General features: G+C 35.4%; 1 protein-coding gene across 3 annotated transcripts; it reads left to right on the forward strand.

Annotated features, from left to right (window-relative positions):
- The first annotated feature begins 11,848 nt into the window (after positions 1 to 11,848).
- LOC115766772 (tau-tubulin kinase homolog Asator) lies at positions 11,849 to 24,157 on the forward strand. 3 transcript variants are annotated; one of them, XM_030710783.1, is made up of 14 exons: positions 11,849 to 12,093; positions 13,979 to 14,465; positions 15,100 to 15,465; positions 16,000 to 16,389; positions 16,463 to 16,669; positions 16,731 to 16,799; positions 17,680 to 18,003; positions 18,059 to 18,811; positions 19,512 to 19,630; positions 20,386 to 20,530; positions 21,112 to 21,589; positions 22,303 to 22,953; positions 23,130 to 23,229; positions 23,293 to 24,157. In XM_030710783.1, the coding sequence occupies exons 1-14, from the start codon at positions 12,071 to 12,073 to the stop codon at positions 23,582 to 23,584; spliced, it is 4,404 nt and encodes a 1,467-aa protein (XP_030566643.1). In that variant the 5' UTR covers positions 11,849 to 12,070; the 3' UTR covers positions 23,585 to 24,157. The 3 variants fall into 3 exon arrangements, with proteins under 3 accessions (XP_030566643.1, XP_030566644.1, XP_030566645.1); XM_030710785.1 differs by lacking the exon at positions 11,849 to 12,093 and adding an exon at positions 13,068 to 13,246; XM_030710784.1 differs by lacking the exons at positions 19,512 to 19,630; positions 20,386 to 20,530.
- Positions 24,158 to 24,716: the final 559 nt, after the last annotated feature.

Genomic DNA, 24,716 nt, shown 5'->3' on the forward strand with positions numbered 1-24,716 from the left:
ACTCGAGCTTTCGCAAAATAATTATGCAACTCGAGCATATAAATGTGCGCTTTATGCCCTTTACGACCGGCTTGGCTAGGTATAAGCCCACCCCCCCAAAATGGGAAGATGTGACTTCTGCTTTTAACCAAAATTAAACTGCCACCGTAACGAAATTAATTATATTTCAATGACACTGCCTAATGTAGACACAGAGTCACAGACGAAGTCATTGACAAAGTCCATGGGGATGTAATTGTTATCTTTGGAATATGATGAATAGAAATTAAGAATTATGTACATTTATGCAGATCAATAATAAGACACGACACAAGTTCTGCAAATAATGTTCTCATTCGTTTAATCACTTTGATGGGGCCGGCCCGCCTATAACATCGTGTTGTCGTGGAAAATGTTGTGCTTTAAACTCAATTTCAAGGATTTAATTGAAATCAATACATATTTTAAAATCTAAAGTATTAAAGAGACTTTTTTTAGTCTAATGAGAACGGGTGGATACATCTAACATATGCCTCTAAAATAGATTCCAAAATATATCCCGTTTTCGAATCACATCTCTATATTCATTAATTAAATATTAATACAGAAGTTATTCTAAAGGGCAAGCAAAACATTTTTGGGTAAGAATATAATAGGTATTTAGTAGGAATAGTAAGTAATAGGAATGTACTTAAAGATGAATGGACTTTATCTAAATTATATTAAATTAAATAAATCAAACTAAATCATCAATTACACTATGTATGAATTTAAAGAATTTCGCATGGAATTAAAATCAAAATTAAACTTCATTTCACTAACAACCTCAAAGGTCACCCTTTTTCAATTTGTGCGCTCTTTCCCTTCATTTCACATAAGAAATTTAAATGCTGTTGCCCTCAGAAAAGCCGAGAAACCCCCGCCTTTGTTTCCCGTATTCCATTTCCATTAGATCAAAGATTTTCAGCAGTGCAATTATATTTAGAATTATTAAAACACTTAAGATTCAATTCAGTTTTGAACCTCGCAACATTTTGTTGTATTTCAAAATCCAAATTCGCTAAACTTTTTACGATTTTTTTTGGTTGGTCGAATTGTTTTAACTCAGAAAAAATTTTGAATGCCACTTTTATTCCCGCCCATGGAAAATTGTAATTTTAATTTAAAAGCCAAAAGCTGGAATCAACATTTTTCAGCGATTTTAGTGCCGCGATGTGAAGCTTGAAGCCGAAAAATAAACGTTCGTTTCTTCGACCTTAGATCTGAATCTCTCCTCCAAGAGGAATATTCACAAAAGCGTTGGAATAACAAATGGCTGGTCGCCAGTTCAAATTTAGCAGCAATTTTCGATTTTATATCTGATTTTTATACCCTGAACCCATTAAAAATGGGTACAAGGGTATATTGTATTTGTGCAAAATCCAAATGTATGTAACAGGCAGAAGGAAGCATCTCCGACCCCATTAAGTATATATATTCTTGATCAGCATCAATAGCCGAGTCGATCTAGCCATGTCCGTCTGTCTGTCCGTCCGTCCGTCCGTATGTATGAACGCAAGGATCTCAGAACCTATAAGAGCTAGAGACTATTATAACAAGTAAGAGGCTCTAGTCGGGAGCTCCCGACTAGGGGTTACCCTGAACCCGCTTCTTCCAAGATCAAATGCATATATATATATTCTATTTTAGAAGCTTTATGTCAAGTTTGGTGACTCTGGCTCTTATTTTTTACCAAAATTGCCCAAAAAACAGGATATCGATATCGATTTTAGCCAATTGCTTGGAAACGGAGTAAGTTATCGATTATCGGAAACAAACTCGATCTGCGCGGGAACTAGGAGCATCTACATCTAAAATTGTAAGTCTCCAGCTCTTATAGGTTCTGAGATCCTTGCGTTTATACATACGGACGGGCGGACAGACAGACGGACATGGCTAGATCGACTCGGCTATTGACGCTGATCATATATATACTTTATGGGGTCGGAGATGCTTCCTTCTGCCTGTTACATACATTTGGATTTTTCACAAATACAATATACCCTTATACCCATTTTTAATGGGTTCAGGGTATAAAAAACATACATAAAGAATTAGAAAAATAATTTAATTGAGAATATAAATATGTAAAATCATATAAAAAATCTAATTATTTACATATTATATTATATAATAATATACCAGCGGATATACCACAGCCTTGCCCGCGACACGTCTAACATAAATTCTCTAAAAAAATTTTAAAATGATTTTAGAGTCAGATCGGACGGTAAACAACAAATTTTCATACATCCGTTTTACGCCAATTAGCCACTGTTGCGGGTGAAATTTACGATATCGCTGAAACACGTATTCATTAAATTATTATGCAAAGCTTTAAGGAAAGAATACATATTGTGAACAAAGATTATTGAAAAAGTTAAAGTCGGATCGGATTGTAAACAAAAAACTTGCATACAAAAGTTATTCGCGATTTTTCCACACATGCAGGTAAAATTTCCCGAATCCCCGGTTTCATCACATATGGTAACTACAATGAAAATTTCATTTATATATAGAGATTGATTGATTAAATTTTAAACCCATTGTGCTAGTTGTAAATGAGTGGTAAGTGGTATATATATTCATGCATGCTCATTTTTCAATCCAACAGACAGACTGAGATACCATAAAGTATTTATGCAGGACGAATTTAAAGGTATATTAGCTCGAGTCTAGACATTATCACTAACTCGCATTATATGGAGCAGGGGAAAATGTATACAGAATATTAGGTTAAATGCTAACGGCACGTTGTTCGGTAAAATGGTTCACACATATCGGGGTACTCTACGTGGGAGAGGAGCTCAAAATTCGCCCTGCCCCCGTGACTGTGCGACAGCTGGACAAACGGGACAGAGCAAGTGCTGGGAACTCCTTTTTGGTGGATGCAGCTAATCGAATATCTGGCACGCACGAACAAAACGCACCAAAGAATGCGAATGGGGTCTATCTGCCGTCGAGGTACAAATGAAGTTCCTGCTAAATTTCCGGTACACACCAAGGTAAATTAAACAATGGCAATTAAAGCGTTAATGTTTTTGCGAGTCGTGATTGTGATAGCATCGTCAACGACACGGACATCGAAGCCTTCCCCCAGCACTAAGACATAAGCCCGGCCAGGACTAGCGCCAGGACACACACGACCTCGACCACCCCCGTCGAGGGCTTGGAGACGTGTGGCTTGGCCCGGTCTGGGGTTGGGGCAGGAACAAGGATATGCTTCGGACATTGATACAGTGCATTGCGAGGTTGGGCCAGCAGCACATCGACCTTCACTCACAAAATGCTTTAACACTTTCGAGCGGAGTCTCGTTTCTGTTGCGAAATATTCTTTTTATTTATTACATTAATAAACGACTATGGTATCTGTTTAACCTAATCTAGCCCTAAGAGAAACTGACCATGACGTTAACAATGATATAGTTTTTGAACCCAGCTCCGTTGGGGTGTCTCAACTTTGGAACTGTGTTAATGATGCTGCTCTTGTTAAAGGGGCAGCAACTATTTCATGCTCATAAATATTAATCAATGTTATTAATATTATATTAATATAAGGTATACAAATTTTTTATTCATACTCACTTTACTTAGCTTTCTGGTTATGGACTTAATGAATCCAGAACTTAAAATCAGCTCGATTTGTGAGTTTAATTATTGCGATTGATCTCTGATATCCAAGAACAGTTTTTGTTTAGCTATAATAAATATAAAAAGGTTCTATATTTGTGTGACAAACAAACGGATAAAGATATCTTATTCTAGATTCTAGATTTCGAAAAATTTCTGAAAATATTGTAATCTCTTATATATGTTTAAATAGGTTAAAAAAAGCATTAAACAAATAGACAAATTATCATGTATTATTAACAAATTGTATCGAAAATAGCAAAAGGCATTATTTTTTTTATGTATTTGCATGTGTATGCATGTATACAGATGTATGTAAGTATACATGTATGTTAGTGTAGTGTATGCATGCATGTATCTGTGCATTTATGTATGTATGCATTTATGTATATATGCATGCTTGCTTGATTTCTAATACCAAACGCAGACCAAGCTTATATATTTATTTCGCTGTGTTGGCAATTTAAATAAAAAGAATTTTTGCCAAGTGCTCTTCTCCTCGATTCCCAAGAGTTCAAGTAGGCTTTGCAGTTTTTCATGCTTAGCTTTTTTGGTTTTTTTTTGGGGTTTTTCTTGTTGTTTTTTTACATACATATGTATGTATGTATGCATATGTATGTATGTAAATATATGTATGCATTTATGCATATGTATGTATGTATATGTATGTAAGCATATGCATGAATGTATGTATGTATGCATGCATGTAGGTATGTATGTATGTATGTACATATGTATGTATGCATATATACCAACTAATGCATATATCCCGTCTAACGTGTAGACCCCGTCTAACGTGCCAGCTTCCTAACTCTTATGGTTTGGACTGTGCGTTGTTCACAGCTGTTTTATGTATGAAGATTACGGTAGAACTGAATTTATATCCTGCGTCCGGAAAATAGAGGTATAATGGTTTTGTATGTAATAAGCAGAAAGTTAAGTAAGCTTGTATATTTTTGATCAAGACAATTCGATTCGAGCGCGACGAGCTTATAAACAGTAGTAAAAATAATCGTATTTGTAAATCAGGAAGAGTTTAGCTTTTTTTGATGAGTTTTCTATTTCCAAAATATAAATTTTAAAACAAGTTTAAGTAATTTTCAATAATTGAGATGAATTCATCGAAATGCATATTATGCATGTGTATGCACTCTTATTTCAATTCTTCTGATTGGAAGAAAAACATGTGTAAAACATATATAACCCATGTGAAAAATAATTGCCTCGCCATAAATGACATATTTAAGACTAGAAAATTGTTTAAAAATCAAACTATAAACACCGAAATTGATCAACAATTGATCAAGAAATTGGCATATATATATATATATATATATTAAGTTCATAATCGGAACTGAATTAATACTCTCTAATACTCTAATATATATAATATTATGTTAAGCAGTTCTTGCCACGCCAAAACCTCTATCATATTATGGTAAAAATCTTAAGCTTATGAATCTTTCCTGATAGATTGCGAGCTATGAGCTATACAATTTTAATTGCTAACAAGTTATTTAAAGTCCTGGTGGGCCATATGAGGTCCTCTTATATCAGGGAATCTCTTCAGCCTGGACTCTATACATATTTCCATCTTGTTTTGCACTTGCACGTGTTTTCTTGTATGTATAGTGGGGGGGAATATGTTTGTTGTAATGTTTGCCATCGGAAGAAACGCACTTCATTTTTGCAAAAACCAAAAAATCGATATTCCATAATTCAATGTTAGAATTTCAGATGCTAAAACTGCCAAGTATTTTTTTATCCAATTTTTCACGGACTGACAAAAAAAACTTGGGGGTGTCGTTTTATGTGGAGTTAGACATAACAAACATTCGGATGACCTACAAGCAAACAACTGCAATACTCAAAATAACGCTGCGGAGGGTATCACCCGACTCACATAGCGCATTAAGAATAAAGAACATACAAAAAAGCGAATGGAAAAAAAACCGAATGAAAAAACAACCCCGACAAAATTATAATGAAGTTGGTGGTGGCAAGCGGCAAAAGCGGCAAGGCAGGCAGAATGCCAGCTTCAAAAACGGGGAGCGGGCAACTTTTGCCACCTTCTGCACTCGGAACACCACCGGCACCGTCAGCGTCAGCGTCCGCGTCGCCACCCTACACCATAAAAATTAAAAAAAAAAAAATAAAGAAAAACGTGTATACATAAAAAACCGGGATCATCCACGGTGATGAAAAAAGGAAAAATACCCCTGCCGCCGAGTCATATTCATGTATGTAAACGCGTATGCGTGTGTGCGTGTGCAGGGGTTCACGTTTGGGCCGTTTTTTTCGCGACACACAGCAGGCGGAAAATTAAATGTACACATACATATGCATGTGAAGGAATAATTAGAAAATCCAATACATGAAGAAATTATCCAATTGGAACCTACGCATCTGAATAGGAGCACAGTTCATTTCATACTTTTCCTTAGACGAATTCAACTCCTTTCTTGAAAAAAAAATTGGGCAAAATAAAAGCGACTCGAAACTAAGAACTTTTCAGAACCTATAAATAATTGCCGAATATTTAAAAGCGCAGAACTTTACGCCTTAAAATACGTCTATGAATTTAAGGGGAGGAGCAGGGTAGCTTATAAGATCCAAAATATGCTTAATAAACCCCATATATTAGGGAAGTGGGTGTTGCTCTCTCTATATAAGAAATGCCAACTTTTTTGGATACGTATATACATCTCTATATATTGTTAGGCATAGGGAGTGTCCAACGGTCCTGGACTTATTGGCCTGACAATGAACCTATATATTTAATGGTTTTATGCTTTTTATAAATCTTTCCACAAACCCATAACAAACTATTCTTAAATGTTTACAAATAAGTACTAGGTATGCTAATGAATTCACGGGCAAAAAATGGCGGAAGTCTGTTCATTGTCACTTTGCTCACCGATTTTAAGCTTTAAACTTTTCCTTCGAGCGGGTAATGATAAAATTGGATTTCTGTATATTCCATATGTACATATACAAACTTTATTTTCGACCGATTGTTTTTTTAGAAGCTAGGTGGGGTAAAGGAAAGCTCTTGGGTTTCGACTTCAATTGGAAGGCGCATGCTGCTGGATGAGCTGCGAGAACGAAAGTTATTTTTCAAGATATATATTTGACCCACAAGTTCATAGCCCCAAGTGATAACCCTTTATGTCATTAACGATCGCATATTGTGATACTGTCTTTTTGTGAAATCAAATATTGTATTTCATAATATCAGGAGATATGTTATTAGTGCATAGATTCCATACTTCCAAAACGTAATAAAATTATTCAAAAACTTGGACATATTCAGGGTAAGTGTGATCTAATTGGGAGTGCTTGATTGGAGGATACCCTGCTCACTTGCTGAAGCTCTACACTTTTTACCTATTTAATGGATAAAGGTATACACTAGCATTATTTCAAATAAATTTAAAAAAAAAGTACAATTATTCCCCTCTGCCGGTGTCGAAAAGGCAACTATCCTCAACAGCGAACTACTTGCCATCGATTCATGCCCTACCGAGAATTTGATTGTTCTGTAAGAAATAACTGAAACACCCAATACGATTGCAACACACGTTCAATTTATTAAAATTAAGGAGCATATAGATTCTCTATGAATACCCTGGAACCCTGGGCTTACGAACTTTAATAACTTGATAAAAATACTAAAATAGATTTTATTGTCACATTGGCCATTCCTATTGGAATATTCATAGTGGAACATTATTGGAATTTGTATTTATTTGATTTAGATATCGATTTTAGTCGATTGCTTGGAAACGAGAACATTTTCCGAAACCATTTTTCAAGATCTTGCTGATTCTGCTTTCGATGCACTCGAATATTGTACAATCTGTTATTCGGGCAACCCGCTTTTCATTTAAATTTAACATCTGCGAAGTTATTAGCTTTATATATATTATTCAATCTATACTATATAAGTATTATTGCACTTATGTGTTAGAGTAATTTAATTGTTGTTTTGTCGATCTCAAAAAATGCAGCAAATATGTCGATTTATGTAAAAGAAAAATGTTTATACCCTGTACTCAGTGAAAATCGGTCAAAAAATAGGCTATATTTCTTATGTCCGTATGCATGTAACAGGCAGAAGGAGGCATGTCAACCCAATAAAGTATATATATTCTTGATAAAAGCCGAGTTTGGTCAAAATATCTTGATATATTGACCAATCGTTCAATATCGACTCGGCTTTTGATACTGATCAAGAGTATTTATATATTTTGTGGGGTCGGAGATATCTTCTTTTATGCTTCACCCATTTGGAGACAAAATTATAATACCCTCTGCAGAATAAAAACTATAATACAGTTATATTCATAATGACGTTTGTTGTTGTTGTTTTCGCATTGCATTTCAGCAGGTGGCGCAGTCGTACAACGTGCGACCTATTTTGTTATTTTGATTAAAATAAAAAAAATATTGCATTGGCGCTCTGCAATTATATTAAAGCTGTATGCTAATACTAAATGTTAAACATGTATGTATGTATGTGCAAATGATCAAAGCAAATATTGAAACTCACCACTGTCCGCCAATTTACCGTTCCTTCGATGCATTCTTCTCTCAAGCATCCATTATACATACATACATACATATATTATATTTGCTTTTATTATGGGGAGAAGATCTCTTATCACTTTTTATTTTCAGCTGCACTGATTATTTGTCACTTTCCGTTAAACATTTGCTTCATGTTAATTATAAGTGTTTTGCTTATGAAATTCAACAGTTTCCTCAACAAATTTTTTGCCAGTAGAGCTGCAGATAGTCAGAGACACAAAAACCGTTCGAAAAAAATGGCAACTTCCGCAATGCTTGCAAATAAATTGAATGAAAATGTTATTTTCTTTGCGCGTTAAAGGCTTGCAAATACACACTTGATTAATACAAAAAGTCTTTATTTGCATGTAAGACGCGAATATGTATTCACTGAACACTATAACGCATCTTTTTATGTTGATTCTTTGCTACTTATTTTGCGCCAATTTACAAGTGTGACCATGCAAATTAGAGCTTTAAATCTCTAAAGTTAGAGTTTAGTTGCAATATTCACATATGATAAACAAAAATTATGGTCAGTTTAATTACGTGATAATTATGTTGTATGTGCAGCAGCTGCCTCCTTGGCCTTCTCGTATTTATTGACGAACAGGCGTAAAATGTGCACTGTCCCATCACGATCGACATAGGCGCGCAGGCTGGGGAGATGCCGAGCCAGCCCACATTGAAGGGGGTAAGCGCCTCGTCAACTTACTTGAGTATGTTTATAACACATTAATACTGCAACTTTAGACCAAGCGATAAAACACACGATATTCGAGAAAAATAAGTGTGTAGCAGAATAAAGAAGAAGACACTTCTGTCTTATCGAGAATTTTTGGCGGTAAGCCAATGTGTAATTGTGTATGTATGTACTGTCGAAAGTCAGTGTGAATGTACGTTAGGGTAATCCGGCCTGGATACAAAGTATTCTCTAGTCGAGCTGGGTCACACTCTGTTCTTTCTGTTCTATTCTATTTTGTGTACTATCAAGGGTGACAACTGCTGCTGGATACATTTTTTATTTCTAAATTGATTTTGTTGCACATAATCTGTAGTTTCGCTGGAGTTGGCAATGGGCGCGTGTCTTTTCTAACCCCTTCAAGTTGATTCGCAATCAATATTATCGACGAACCTTTTTTCGACTGGAATTCGAACTTTTAACCCTTTTTTTCTATTTGATATTTTATGCAGAAGTCACGTTTCCTTAATTCTCCAGCGCTAAATTCCTTGTATACTCCGTAACATTAAAACTAAAAAAAAAGATTTAAAAAAAAAAAACGAGAGAAACAGAATATTTTGCCATTTAAGAACCTAGTATTCGACTTGCCATACCCAAATCATGAGTATATTAATAGTATGACATATTTAAACTGTCTTCACTATAAGAGAACCGAAGCACAAAATAAATTTTTTATGCTGTTCAATCTTTAAAATCGCAGTTTACTGGGCCTGAATACATATCCAGCTTAATTTTCAATCCTTCCTAATATTTTCTATTGTAGTGAAAAAAATCCTTATTCAAACATATGATGATTAGATAAATTTTCAATAGAGTTGAGGAAAATTGGAACACATCCGTTTTCTAAAAAGCCCGACGCAGCTTTCCAAAGAGTATCTTCTAGTCTGACCTTAAAACTTATTTGATTTAAATACTACCAGATTGGAAAGCAATTATATATTGTCACCATATAAATACTTTTATTCTTGTCCATGGAATATTATCAGAAACAAATTATGCCAATAAATTGTCAGTTTGTGGCACAATTTGAATTTAAATTGGCGCCAATATATTGTATATCGATAGTCTGGAATATTTATCAATTTATTTATATGTTTCGTATCAACTAGCTTTGGTTAGCACTCATATCAGCAAGTCTTTAATGGGCGACCATGTCCGCTAAAAGTTCCTTAATATACCCAGAGCCAATGGATAAAGGGTAGAAAGGGTATAATAATTTTTTGAAAATGTATGTAACATGCAGAAGAAAGCAACTCCGAATCTAAAATTAATATAATATTTTTGGTCAGCATTCAAAATTCTAAGAGCAAGTTGGACTTTATATACAAATCAAGTACATGCCATTTCTGGATACCACAAAATAAAATAAATTAAAATTACAATTGGATCCATATTTTATTTTAAGCCACAGTTTTTAGGCTTAGTCTTAATGCGAATATTTTTTAGCTTTCTTTTTAATATATATATATATATATTTGTAAAAAAATAAGGCTACAGATTTCATAAAAAAAGGTTCTGGGCATCCTCTAGTCGGGTATTCCTGAATAAAGCACAAATTTTTTCGCTTAAATTTGCTATTGGATAACAAAGAAGCTTAAGGAGATTTGGATTATACCATATAAAATGGGAACTTGCCTCAAATAATTTTCTTCGATGAAAATCTTCGACCCCGATTTCCACGAATCAAGTGCATTTACACTAAGAACTTTGGAAATGAGCTCGCAGCCAATCGGATCGGTAACCAAAAATGTTGTTTATATTGTGAAATTTAAGTCAATTTTGGATTAAAACGTTCTATTTCTATATAGAGAAGTACTTGAAGTACAGATTTAAGGATTTAAATCCTTAAATCTGTACTTCAAGTACTTCTACTTATATATATATATATATATATATATATATATATATATACATATATATATATATATAGTATATTCCTCGTTGTGCGCTTACAGATCTTTTCTTTTTACGATCGTCCATTAATATTGGAACTCCTTAAACTTCAATCTTATAGTATTCGAAAGCTTCTCGACATTAAATAGCTTTCGAAAGCTGTCTTACGTCTTCTTCATAATGATTAAACAATATTATCAAATATTATTCAATAATTGCTGATCATTTATATTTATTATTTTTCTATGAGTTAGATTCTTATACGAAATCGTATGTATCAGTTTTTTTAATATACATATCGTTATGTACATAGCCGAATACGTCAAATTTGTGTGTATTAGTATGGACATAAAAGATTCTTTCGGTTCTTTCAGAGACGATCGAAAACGTGTCAGTATAAAGTTTTCAGTGAACAATCTCGTATGTACGTGGAAAAGCTCTGTGAAAAGTGCTAAGATTTGAGTCAACCTCTCCCGTTTTTTATATTTTTCTGTTTTTGTTGTTCAAATCAAATGGACTTGCATATACTTTTCAAAGAGAACAGACGTTTGGTATAAATAGATACCTTTATAACAAAAAGACTTGCATACGTTTTTTTTATCTATATATACAATACACTAAAATTAATAGTACATTGGGCAATTACAATTGCTTATTTTGTGCTTAGTTTTGTGTTCGAAATTAATTTGTGAGACGTGTTTCATATCGTTTAGTCATTTTCGGTCAAAGTTTTCGTCAAGTTTCTCTATAATTAAAACGACCAAAATATATATTTATAAAAATAGAATATTTCATACACACACAAGCTTCCTAGTTAATGCAAATAAAAGTGATGCTTCCCGCATTAAATAAACAAATATACGGAGAAAAACAAGAAAAACAACAAAAAGCTTAAATGACAAACTGTCCGTAATCATAATAATACAATAATAATAACCAAATTTATCATTTCTTGATAAGGAATGCCAATCAAAACATACATAACATACCTAATGTGAATTCAACCGATGTGCTCATTTTACATTTAATATTGAAATGATTAAAAGTTACCCATGCTTAGTCTATCGACAAAACAATTGAATCAACAATTTACTTCTTAACACATATTTTAATTTTTTATATATCCGCGATCTTCGTGTAGTGTATCTGATAAATCAGATGAATAAGAGGAGTTGACCTTTTGGAATATAACTGAGCGGAAGAACCCAACGAAAACACATGCATTTACAGGAGACTCATAAGTAAGTAAAAACGCTTTTTTCATTGCCAGATATCTTGTGAAAACCAAATAAATATTAAAAAAATTTAAATTTAAATCTATTTAATAAAGTATAATACACTTAAAACTCTTTCTTGTCTACAAAACATTCAAATTTATCCGCGTTTTTCACAATAATATCGAAAAGTCAACAAGTCAGGTAATCAATCGGAAGTGCCCGATTCAGGGTAGAGTTTGGCATGGGAAACCACCGAATAGGGGCTACCCTCTTCTATTCAGCAACTCCCTTTACTCAATTTACTTATAAATTAGATAGCTATAAATTGAAAGACACTTGATATTTGACTACTACAATAGTAGGAACTACATGTCAAGTTTGGTGACTCTGGCACTTAAAAACATAAAAGATTTTCCTAAAAAACTGCATTTCGATATCGATTCTTATCGAAAATCCATCAAATATTCAACGATGTAGGCCTGAAAGGTGAATACGATTCAATGGGAAATCTACATTTATATATACCATAACATATATGTATGTACATATAACATAAAATATAACATATATGTATACATATATATATATATATATGTATATATATATATATATATATATAGATGAATAATATATATATGTATATATATATATCTAAAAAGGTCTCAGAGACTAAGACGAAAGCTCATTGATATTACACTCGAATGAGCTCGATGTCCTGGCGCACGCGCTGCTGGAAGGGTGCCGTTAGTGGAAATTGAAGTAACCATTGGCAACTGTCATTTGCAACGTTTCTCTCTCTCTCTCGTTTCTCTGGTTTTCCTTGGGCTTGTTCTTGCTGTTGTTTTGTTCAGAAAAAGCTTTACTTGGAACGGAGAGCTTAACAATCAATACGAGATTTTTTTATTTCGGATTTGAATATATGCCAAGCAAATCTTCGTGTTTAATAATTAAAGTTAAAAACATAGTTTTCACGTGTTGTTAAATGAGTTTTCAGTGTAATTCTCATTACGTGTCAAAGGACTCACAAGTTTTCGGTACCCTTGAGTTTTTCCAAGTCTCGATATATACATAACATAGTGCATACAATTTGCATTACGTGTTCTTCAAAGTGGTTCCAAGTTTCCAAAGCCAATCATGTGGTTGACCGACGAGAACGGCTTTTTATTAAATATCTAAGGTAAATTTCCAAGCCCCCGAGCAAGAAAAGTGTCAATTTTGTCATTTTTATTTCGAGGCATACATAAAAATATTTTCCAAGAGAAAAGTTATGCAAATGTATGTATGACTTTATATATATACATAAGAAAATGAAATGGCATATTTCAAGCTGATGCTCATCAGTACAATAACCCCTTATTTATTAGAAACATACATTCATACAATTTATTATTATTGATCAGAAGTAAAGCACACTTTGCATTGACTCTTAGGTAATACATAATATATTTACTTGCAATCAGCTGGTAAAAAAACCAACAATGAAACCCAAAATACAAAGTTACGCAAATTCGAATATAAGATTAACATTAACAGGTCTCATTTGAGGACTGACCAATAAATTTGTAATGCATCAGTACAAATTACTAATGAATCTGAAGCAATGCAACAGTCCCATTTGAGAACTGCATTTGAAGACTGACCAATGTCATTGTTTTAATGCATCTGTATTAATTACTAATAAATCTTCCTTGCAAAGCAATGCAAATTCGAACTTAAGATAAAATTAACAGTTCCATTTGAGGAATGAATTTGAAGACTAACCAATGTCATTGTTGTAATTACAATATGAATTATCTGTATTAATTACTAATGAATCTTCCTCGCAAAGCAATGCAAATTCGAACTTAAGATAGAAATTATCAGACCTATTTAAGAACAAAAATTAGTTGATATTTTGGTCTCGTTTCAGAAATGACGAAAATGTCGCCCAGCCACAAAAAAACCACAAAGCCAAAGACAATCGGCAGAGACCGCACATTGGTACTAGCCCCAAATATATAGATCCGAACATAGTGCGATTGCAGCCCCCGCCCCCGCCGACAAAGCCACCACCAACTATAGAGCCTGGCTCACCGCACGCATACTTTCTGCAAAATATTCGCACTGGTGCGAAGACAGGCCTAGTTGCTGTTGCTGATAACTCAGAAGATCAAAGAATTCATTATCCAAATGCATTGCAGCGATCTGCAACATTGCCAGCGAAACATAATCGTCTAGGAGTGCGCAGTCGTGTTACCTTTAAGGTTCCATCAACGGCAGCCCAAACCCCATCGGCTGCAATAGAAAGGAGCAGCAACGTTCCAAGTGGTGGTCACCAAGCAGCGCAAAAGGAGACGAGCAAAATGACGTCCGAGGACCTATTGCAGCCGGGACATGTCGTCAAGGAGCGCTGGAAGGTAGGCTATAGCTTAAGTAGCTCATTCTTCAGAAACATTCTTAAAATAATAGTAACAATCATTAAATGAATCTACAACATGGCTCTTCTCTTAGGTCCATCTATTAAGCATGACTTTAATTATTAAAAGGATCTTCCCTTGGGTCCATCTGTTAAGCATGCCTTTAATTATAAAAGAATCTATAACATGGGCCATTAGGTCCATTTATTAACTATGACTTTAATCTGAAAAATTGATGCCCAGTATCAATCATTGTACGTCAGATATTTTCAGATCTTTGAAAATTAGTTAAAAGGCGATCGGAAGGTTAAAAAAAAAAACAAAATTCCAAGCAGCCGTTTTACCCAATTTTTCTCTAGTGGCGTGTGGAATTTCCGAAACCAGCGCAAAAAAATATGCAATAAGTTCTACACAAGGCTTTGAACTGCAAGACTGAATTATTTGAAATGAAATTTGAACAAATCCACTGTTAAACTAATTTATCGATGATGTAACTCTGTTATGGAATGTATCGATATTTCCAATAAGCAATCGATTACTTTTTGAAAGATATGGAGACCGTGAAACAGTCGGTCAGTCATTTGGTCAAAACAGAATGTTTTCTATACATATATTATTTTGTGATTATTTTCAGGTTGTGAGAAAAATTGGCGGTGGCGGCTTTGGTGAAATTTACGAGGGCCAAGACTTAATCACTCGCGAGCAGGTGGCACTCAAGGTCGAGTCCGCCCGCCAACCGAAACAAGTACTCAAAATGGAAGTGGCCGTGCTAAAGAAACTGCAAGGAAAGGAACACGTTTGTCGCTTCATTGGATGCGGCCGAAATGATCGCTTCAACTACGTGGTCATGCAGCTGCAGGGAAAAAACTTGGCTGAGCTGAGACGCGCCCAGCCGCGGGGCGCATTTTCCCTCAGCACAACACTCAGGCTGGGCTTGCAAATTCTAAAAGCAATTGAATCAATACACTCGGTTGGCTTCCTTCACCGCGACATTAAGCCGGTAAGCCATCACTTAAAATCTTAATTTTGTATTTTTTTTTTGTGTACTTAATAGTCGGCAGTGCCCGACTCGGAGGCTCCCCGAAATGCGCGCCAAATTACCTTTAATTTTAGCTTACTCTTACAAGCTCCTCCTGCAGGTTGCGCAATTTGGTTGAGTGTTCGCAGCAGCCATGAGCGTACACAAGCATATTTAATGCACACAATTAAATACAAAATTACACAAATTATTACACTATGAATATAAAAATTGAAAATTATTTAAGCGGTGCTGCTTAACAGTTACGTTTTTGTAGCACTGGCAATTTCGATACGATTATTTTTATGGCACATCGCTGATTAATCGACAACAAAATCATCGAGTTGTAATCGGTAAAAGCAGTGTTGGTGAATACATCGCCAAATTGATATATAGAAGCTTCCTAGCGAGTCAAAGATCTTTTGACCAGTTTTATAAGAGAAGATGGCATCAAACCTAAAAGAGACACAAAAATGTTCGTCAAATATTCGTTATATTATGTATTTTTGATTACAGAGCAACTTTTCTGTGGGACGCTTGCCATATAATTGTCGGCGCGTTTACATGCTCGACTTTGGCTTGGCGCGCCAATATACGACTGGGACGGGAGAGGTCCGGTGTCCCCGAGCAGCGGCTGGATTTCGAGGCACTGTGCGCTACGCCTCAATAAATGCACATCGCAATCGTGAAATGGGGCGACATGACGATCTGTGGTCTCTATTTTATATGCTAGTTGAATTCGTGAATGGCCAGTTGCCGTGGCGGAAGATAAAAGACAAGGAACAAGTTGGATTGACAAAGGAAAAATATGACCATAGAATATTATTAAAACATCTTCCGTCGGACCTGAAACAATTCTTAGAGCACATACAATCGCTCACGTACGCAGACCGGCCAGATTATGCGGTAAATTTTCTTGAATCTCAACTATTTTAACAGTTTATGTATGTAATATTTTGCCTTGTTTATATATCAAAAGATGTTAATTGGCCTATTCGAGCGCTGTATGAAACGACGCGGCGTAAAAGAGGCCGATCCGTACGACTGGGAGAAGGTGGACACGGCCACAGTTGGCAATATAAATGCATCGACAAACGCAACCCCAACTCCGGCTAAAAATGAATATATGCACGGCAATGTTACCCAAATGACGGTGGCCGCTTCCAATGCCAGCGGCACAGAATATGTTAGTATCATATTATATTTATCATATTAACATAACACATTATCATTTAACATTGATTCAGGTACGGAAGCGAAACGATATTGATACTGCTCAGATGGCCTCAACGGAACCTCTTCATATCAAGGAAAAGGTGAACAGAAAAAACGACAAACTTCCTAAATATCTTCCCTTGTAAATTAATTAAATAGCATAGGCATTGCTAATTGATGTGTTAAGTATGAGGGCAGACGCACTCTTTAAATATCTCCCCTTATAAAATAATAATATTTGCATAGGCATTACTGATTTATTAAGTGGGATCAGGCTCTTGTGCAGCCCCATTACGAGGACCGTTTGACTGCAAATGAGAATAGCAAATAGTATACAATTGAAGGGAGGGTTCGCCAATCCAAACATTTTTCTGTATCTATCTCTTGTCTTGACGTATCCATCGATTTCAGAGACTATAAAAATTGGATGCTTCAAATTTGCAGCCTCCCTCCTATAAAAATGTTCTAAAATTATAACTGGCTCATCCCATTTGCGAGAATTCGATTAGTATAGATTTTCAGATTAGTTTTTTTTTTTTTTTGCTTACATATGGGAGAAACTCAGAGACAAACACGCAGACAGACAAAGAGCCTGACGGAGACATAGGACGATAGGCGGACAGACAGGCAAACTAACAGACCGTCAGAGCTACAAACAGGGAGAGAGGCTGACAGGATTACAGGAAGACAGGCAGATGGACCGACAGACAGATAGAAAGACAGACAAGCAGAGATACAGAATCGAAGACAGACAGCCACAAATTTAAAATGTAGGTTCTCTTATTTTGGATACCTCTCTTTCGTGAATCAATCTCCATGTATTTTGCTTAATTCGTTGATTAATTTTTTAAGGTAAATTTTACTCATTATTTATGTGAAGAATAGGCTTCTAAATCCAATAGTGCGTGACAGATGATAAGCAAACTCGCAAAATTTGTCTATTGTAGAAGTGATTTAATTGACTGCTCCAACTATTTGTAGGTTGATAAAAACTGCAACGCAACAATGACACCGCAAGCGACTGCGGACTGTGCCGTGCAGAATGTGAATTCAGGCAATCAAAATACAACATTACCAAAACAGCAGCAACAGCAACAACTTGTCCTGGTCGCGAACACGTCGATAGCTATTCCGAATCTGCCTAGTGCACTTATCAAATCGTCGACAGTGGGCATTGTCAACCATGAAGTCTCCGGCAGCACGCACAATGCGCAGTTGAAGTCAACTCATGGCAAGCGTTGTCAGCCTCAGACCGGGTCCGGCTCTTATACGGCATCAAATCAAAACAACTCGGCGCCCGTTTATGTAGGTCATATAATTTACATATTAATAAATCTACTAAACAAATAATATTTATCAGTATCCGGAGAGCAAAATTGTGCCAAGTGCTTTAACAAAAACGGCAACAGTTGACAGTCACAAGGACAATAATATCGCAACCGACAACGATCTGAAGCAAAAAAATAACAGACACATTTGTGTCGAGGGTGCAACCAGCCGATCTCTGGGCGGGGAACAGCAGCCGCTAACGAGCAAGCCAACAAAAATGGAATCCCCAGAAGTTTCTGTGGTAAAACACCAGCAAATTGTCGGAGAGAAGAGCTGCGACAGCAAGCGATCCTCCATTGCCGATCAAAAATCGACTTATGGTCGCCTGCGGGTACTGGCCGCGCCGCCAATTGGCAGCCAGCTCGAGATGGCCAAATTCAGTGATCAGGAGAATATGGAGATTAATGCAATTTGCAGCAATGGCAGTCTGACGCCCAAGACGGTTATCTGTCCGCGTGACCAGATGTTGATTGGATTAGCTGGCACGACGATATCACCAACCAATCGCCGCTCGGCAACCTCAACCAACCTGCGTCTATCGTCCCTGCTCAGCAGCAGCGGCGGTGCTGGTGGCACTGGCCCCGGACCCATTACGACCCATGCCAAGAGCAGCACGGCTGGCGACCATTCGGTCACCCAGTTCGCTTTAATCGACGATGAGAATGTGTCAGCGCTTCAGCAGGTTACAAAGGGCGGCGGTGCCCTAACGCTGGCCTCCCAATGGAAGAGTCAGTTCGACGATTCCGAAGACACCACGGACAACGAATGGAAGCAGGAGCCACAGGTAAATCGAATGTAGTCAATTACCGAGGGAGGGACTACCATAATTCAATGCTTAAAAATGTCCAACTCCTTATATATATATCTTTTTATCCTTTTTTGTACATATGTATATATGTGTGTTTGAATTTACAAAAAAACCATCTTTATATATAAAACTGTGTCTCCCGATTAGACCGGGTTTTTAAGGGTTTATATAATATAAAATAATATATAGAATTATATAATACTATATATTTAATATAATATATAATATAATATTGATAAGAATCACAGTTAAGCTAACAAGTTTCGGGTTATTTAATATATCTTGATAGGCCAAAAAGTTAAAATTTAATATTGTATAGCTTTAAAAGAGAAATCGGTTAAAAAATGATTTTTCCATATTAGCACTTACGAGTGTTAAGCCTTCGGCTATATGTCAAATTGGGTATTTATATATGCTTGTTATACCCTTTGCCCAATGAACATGGGCTTAAAAGGGATTATTTTTATTCATAGAAAGGCACATCGAGACGAGCACTTCCAGAATATCGATATGTATTTTATGATTTCAAGCATTCAAAGCCAAAATAATATATATATTGATTCAGGGGTACAGGGTATATTGTAGTCGAGCACATGTGTTAGTTACATTTGTGTATTTACCCGCGAGATAAATGTAGAGATCACATGTTAAGTGTTCCCAACCTCTTGCCTCACAGTCACAGCCAAATTTGGATCAATTTACCAAAGCAGATGTGTCATTGCCGTTAATACGCCGAACCTCTAATTTACCCGTAACTCGTAAAGCAAAACCATCCGAGAATCAAAACGTTAAAAGGTAAGTGAAACAATCTACTTGTTTTAATGTTTACTCCCTTGTATGTGTATGTAACCTTGAAAATTAAATGCAGTATTTGGCCAACACAATTTTCAATATTAGGTCAAAATTTTCTAACATATCGATAGCCGAATAATTTATGGCCCACCTCTGCCCAATTATAAATTTTTGTTAAGAAAATAAAAGTAATCACAAATGTTGTAATACGAAAAAAAAGGGAGTATATTTATTATAAAATATGTAGATGAGCTTATTTTTGGCAAGCATATCTCTATTTATTAAAACATTGTGAGCCTTTCCTATGGATAACCGAATGTTAAATAAGCCAATCTTCCTATGGGAAGCCTGTTTTGAAGATAAATTTAAATCAAAATGTTTTAATTATCCCCATAAATTAACAAATTTGAAGATTAATTAACTTAAACTCTAAAGAATTAGGCCATACAGCAAAAAAATTGTTTCTTACATTTTAGGAAATTATAAAATAAAATGAAATAGTAATTCCAAAGCTCAATAAAAATACAATCTAAAAAAAATATATTATTATATTACATTATTATTTATTATATTTAATAAATATATTTTTTTCTCAAAATAAGAGAAAATTTGATTTAAAATAAAGCAAATTTTCTGTAATTAGGAAACAATTTTGATTTAAAATTCTACATACATAATATACGAATGTGAGCTGTTTTATATATAATATATATATATAAATATAAATCCGTGTATAATAATCTTCCAAATGACAATAGATACACGCTTAACATAGCTGGAATTGAGAACTATGAGACCTTGCAAATGTCCATACCGCACTGCTGGTCCGAGCCTACAATGGGTAATGTATTACGCAAAGAGTTAGAGCCACCTGCTGTCCAGCAAGCAGCCTTTGATGACACTGTAAGCATATTCAAAATTAATTTAATTAAATTAAATCATGTTTTAAGTCCTATTTCTTATCGTATTTAATATGTTTATGTCTTGGAAATATAACCTGTTGGTCCCATTGTCAAGTATCTCATGCATGTTTCCTTTTTGATTTTCATTCATTTTCAACTGCGATCCTTTTTATATCGTATATTATCGTATATTATATGTATTTAGGACTTTTTAAGCATTTTTTTAAGGAGTCCATCTCTATTCTGCTATCACCCAAGCATAATAGATAAATACAAGGTTTATCGGGCCGACTTGATTGCAAATCAAAATGATTATCAAGGATTTAAAAACTGTTTGCAAAATCGATTTAAGTCGATTTTGCAAACCAGCTAAAATATATATATATATAAATATTCAAAGGTTGGCGTATAAACCTCGTAATAGGAACCTTATTATACAAAATAATACCTCAATATATATACATATATATATAAATATGCAAAGGTTGGCGTATAAACCTCGTAATAGGAACCTTATTATACAAAATATATACACAAAATAATACCTCAATTATATTTGTATACTTTCTGTCTTCGATCAAGGTGTATCGCATGGATATAGCGAGAAACGTTTGTGTTCGCGAATCTCTATCGGAAAACGCGCCATTGTCGAACCCAAAGGCCTCGACTAATTTCTCCACAATTGCATCATTCAAGGATGCCGCTGCTGATGTCCATTCGCGGAACTCAAATAAAAGTCAAGCCACATGCGAGCATCGCAACAGCCTTCCCAACGTATGCCTAATAGATATTTTTGATGAAAAGCCGGAGGACCCAAATACAAACCAAACCGCAGATACGCATATTGAACTTCAGGATGCCCTCAACAGGACGAACAATGCAGTCGCAGCAGTGCCTTGGTGTGTTAAAACAACATTTTGCCAGAGGAGCAACCTACCGCCTACAGGTACCCTGGATATGCAGGGTCATCAGCAGGATAACCGAGTTACCAGTGATGCAGCTATTCAGGGTAACGACGGTTGTGTTAGCGGACGACTTGAAATTCGTGTCATTCCGAAAGGTACATAACGATATTTCATACATTTTAAGCAATATTTTTAGTTAAATATAATAATTTAATATTTTTAGAAGGTTTCGAACTGCCGTCACAAATATTCTAGCCACCTTCCCTCGGATAAGCTTTCGTGATTCGCTTCGTTATATATAGTCCGATTTTTATAAAATATGTAGAGTCTAGCTCTTATAAGCTATAAGCTCTATGCTCTATAAAACAGGATTAAAATATCGATTTTCATCGATTTCAAAAACTTCTCTATCGATTTTTATTGATTTCATAACCTACCCTAAGACTTATACTCTGGCATATGCTTTCGTGATTCGCGTCGGTGTCTATTGTCCGGTATTTATAAAAGTGTAGTCCTAGTCGATTTCAATGTGATGATCGAAATATATATATATATATTCATAATGAGAACCACGAGGTGATTCGAGCTCGTCAGCCTGCATTAACGCGTCAATCTCAGAAATTATAAAAGCTAGATACTTGAAAGTTGAAATGTATATTCTCCTCAATATATATACCATATATATAAAGTATAAATATATTGAATATATATACCTATGCCTATGTTCGGGTGCATTTGTGTGCTATTGTGTACGGAAGGAAGCAGAATGTTTGTAACGGCAACTTGGCGCTGGGTTGAGGGTATAACCCAGTCGGACTGGAGCACTCTCTTAATTTTTACAATAATAACGAAATCTGTTAATTTGTAGAAAATTCGCACATAGACGACTCTGTCTACTACGATGCCTTAGCAGCCACTACTAAAACACCAATAAACGCTTACAAAGTTTCGAAACAGGACGTCTCTGGTGATATGCAAGCTTTGGACCTAAATGATAAGATGTCAGTAAACTGTGATGATAAAGAAATGGCAGTAGCAACAATTTCTGCCTTCACAAATCGAACTGCTAATTGTCATGCACTTGTTACCCAAGAGGTGCTTGAGACGTCCAACGATTTCAGTTCCTGCAGAAATCAGTTTGCCGATGAAGGAATCAAGTGCACTGCTGAGAGCCAGATTGCTCCCCTAGTTACCCAGACGAAGTCCGATGACTCGAATCCTCGTGTCAGTAGCCGAATCGAAGGCGGAGTCTTAGATATAGCTGACGGTGGATGTGAACTGCCATCGTGTACCCCTAGCAAGATTCCTGTGCTTACTTCCAATTTGCGTCAAGCGAAATGTGCCTCTTGGAGTGGAGTTGTCGACACAACGGCTGCAGCAGCAGCAGCAGCAGCAACGGTTGAGTCTCAGGGAACACAAATTCTTCACGAGATGCAAACACCCGCTGTGGATCCTTCCCGAACTCACCATTATTCTTATGCATTACAAAATTCTCCAAATATTATGGATCTAACACCAGGTTTGTCCTGCTTATGCTTTAGCCGATTACCTTGACATCTTCTAATATATAAATATATGTATATCGAATAAGCTTGATTTAATTTGTTGTATAGTCCAGATCTTTATGTTTGATTTATATCTGAAGCTTTTGTGCTTTATCTAAACTCACACAAATTCCGTTATCATTCAATTAAGGTTTGCGTCGTCGTCGTGAATCTACAGAAGGAAAGTACGTGACTGATCCCACACAATTAAATCTAAGATTTCAACGACCACACGCTCGGATCTCTAGTAGGTAAGCAATAATTCTGTAAAGCAGCATTTCTGCTTGCTTGTTAATCATCCGGCGTAATTACAGAACTCGCGGGGTTCCTACTACAACAATGTTGGGCAATTTCGATGATCTATCAACGGATATCAGTAATGATCAAGCTGGCAGGGAAATCTGTGAAGACAATACTAGCTTTGGAACCTTATCGTGTAAAGCAGCAGCAGCAACAGCAGCTAACTCAATCGTGCTCTCACACAATACGGCACGGAATCAAAATTCAGTCGAGCCTCCAATACGGAATGATATTTCGCCTCCACCGGGCGATCCAAAAATAGAAAATAGTGCACGCCTTCGTCGCTACCGGCATAACATAGAATAATTCAAAAGCTTTTTAAAAACAAACAAGAAGCAATAGTATCGATGCATGGTAATGGACCGAAATATATATATATATATAATTTAACTTACTCGCTTACATATGTATGATTGGGTTCAGAAATTGTACTTTGGAATTCAAATACTTGCGAATTCATTCAAAAGTTAGAATGATTACCGTGTCATTGCCATAAAATTGGGTATATTGGGTATTGCCCAAATGTATGTAATAGACAGAAAGATGCACGACGGGCCTCTTAAAATGTATATATTCTTAATTAAAATGACGAACTGAGAAGATCTAACTATGTTCATCTGTCCATTTGTCGGTCCTTTGGATCTCGGAGGCAAATACATTTATTCTCCTTCCATTTCGGTGTTCTATTCTAAAATATTAAAAAACAAAAACAAAACTTCTCCACAATTAATCTAGCAATTTGTTGGGTAATTAATTATTATAATTTATAGTAAATTGACAATGCCAAATGAAAGTTTAATCTTGAATTTTGTTATGTATGAAATAATAAATTGTATCATTTGCATATTATAGATCACAAGCTAAAGACATAACAATCAAATAGATATTATGTTTATTCGGTGATCGTATTTCTTATTAAAGAAATTTCTATGTGTTAAATCAAGCCAGCAGCTATTGGATGGATATTAGATGGTTTTGGAAAATGGGGGTGTTGTTTTTATTATTCTTCATAAATCTGAAGCATCCAACCTTAATATAATATTTATACTTTATGATGCCGAAGATGCCTTTCTTATTTTGGCCTTTTAAAAATGTACTATATAAACTACATTTAATGGCTTGCATTTTTTACAAAAAATTCAAGTTTAGTTTACAATTACATTTATATTTAATATTTAAAAACAAAATATTGCGAATGCAAACCGTATTTCTTGTATTTTAGTTTCATAAATTTTCAAAACAGACTCCGCCAAATCGAAAATTCGATTTTAATAATGATTCATAGCCGATAGTTGGCAGTTCTCATTCGCTCATCTCCAAGTGTTAACGACAGCTCAAAGAAAATTCATCGTCAAGCAGTATCGTTGCTGCACGAATCGTGCTGCCAGTGCGTTATCGGCAAGTTTTAATTGCTCATATTTAATAAAATACAAAATAA

Source organism: Drosophila novamexicana, unplaced genomic scaffold (assembly GCF_003285875.2).
Source record: "Drosophila novamexicana strain 15010-1031.04,08,12 unplaced genomic scaffold, DnovRS2.1 tig00001222-arrow-arrow-pilon, whole genome shotgun sequence".
NCBI classification, from domain to species: domain Eukaryota; kingdom Metazoa; phylum Arthropoda; class Insecta; order Diptera; family Drosophilidae; genus Drosophila; species Drosophila novamexicana.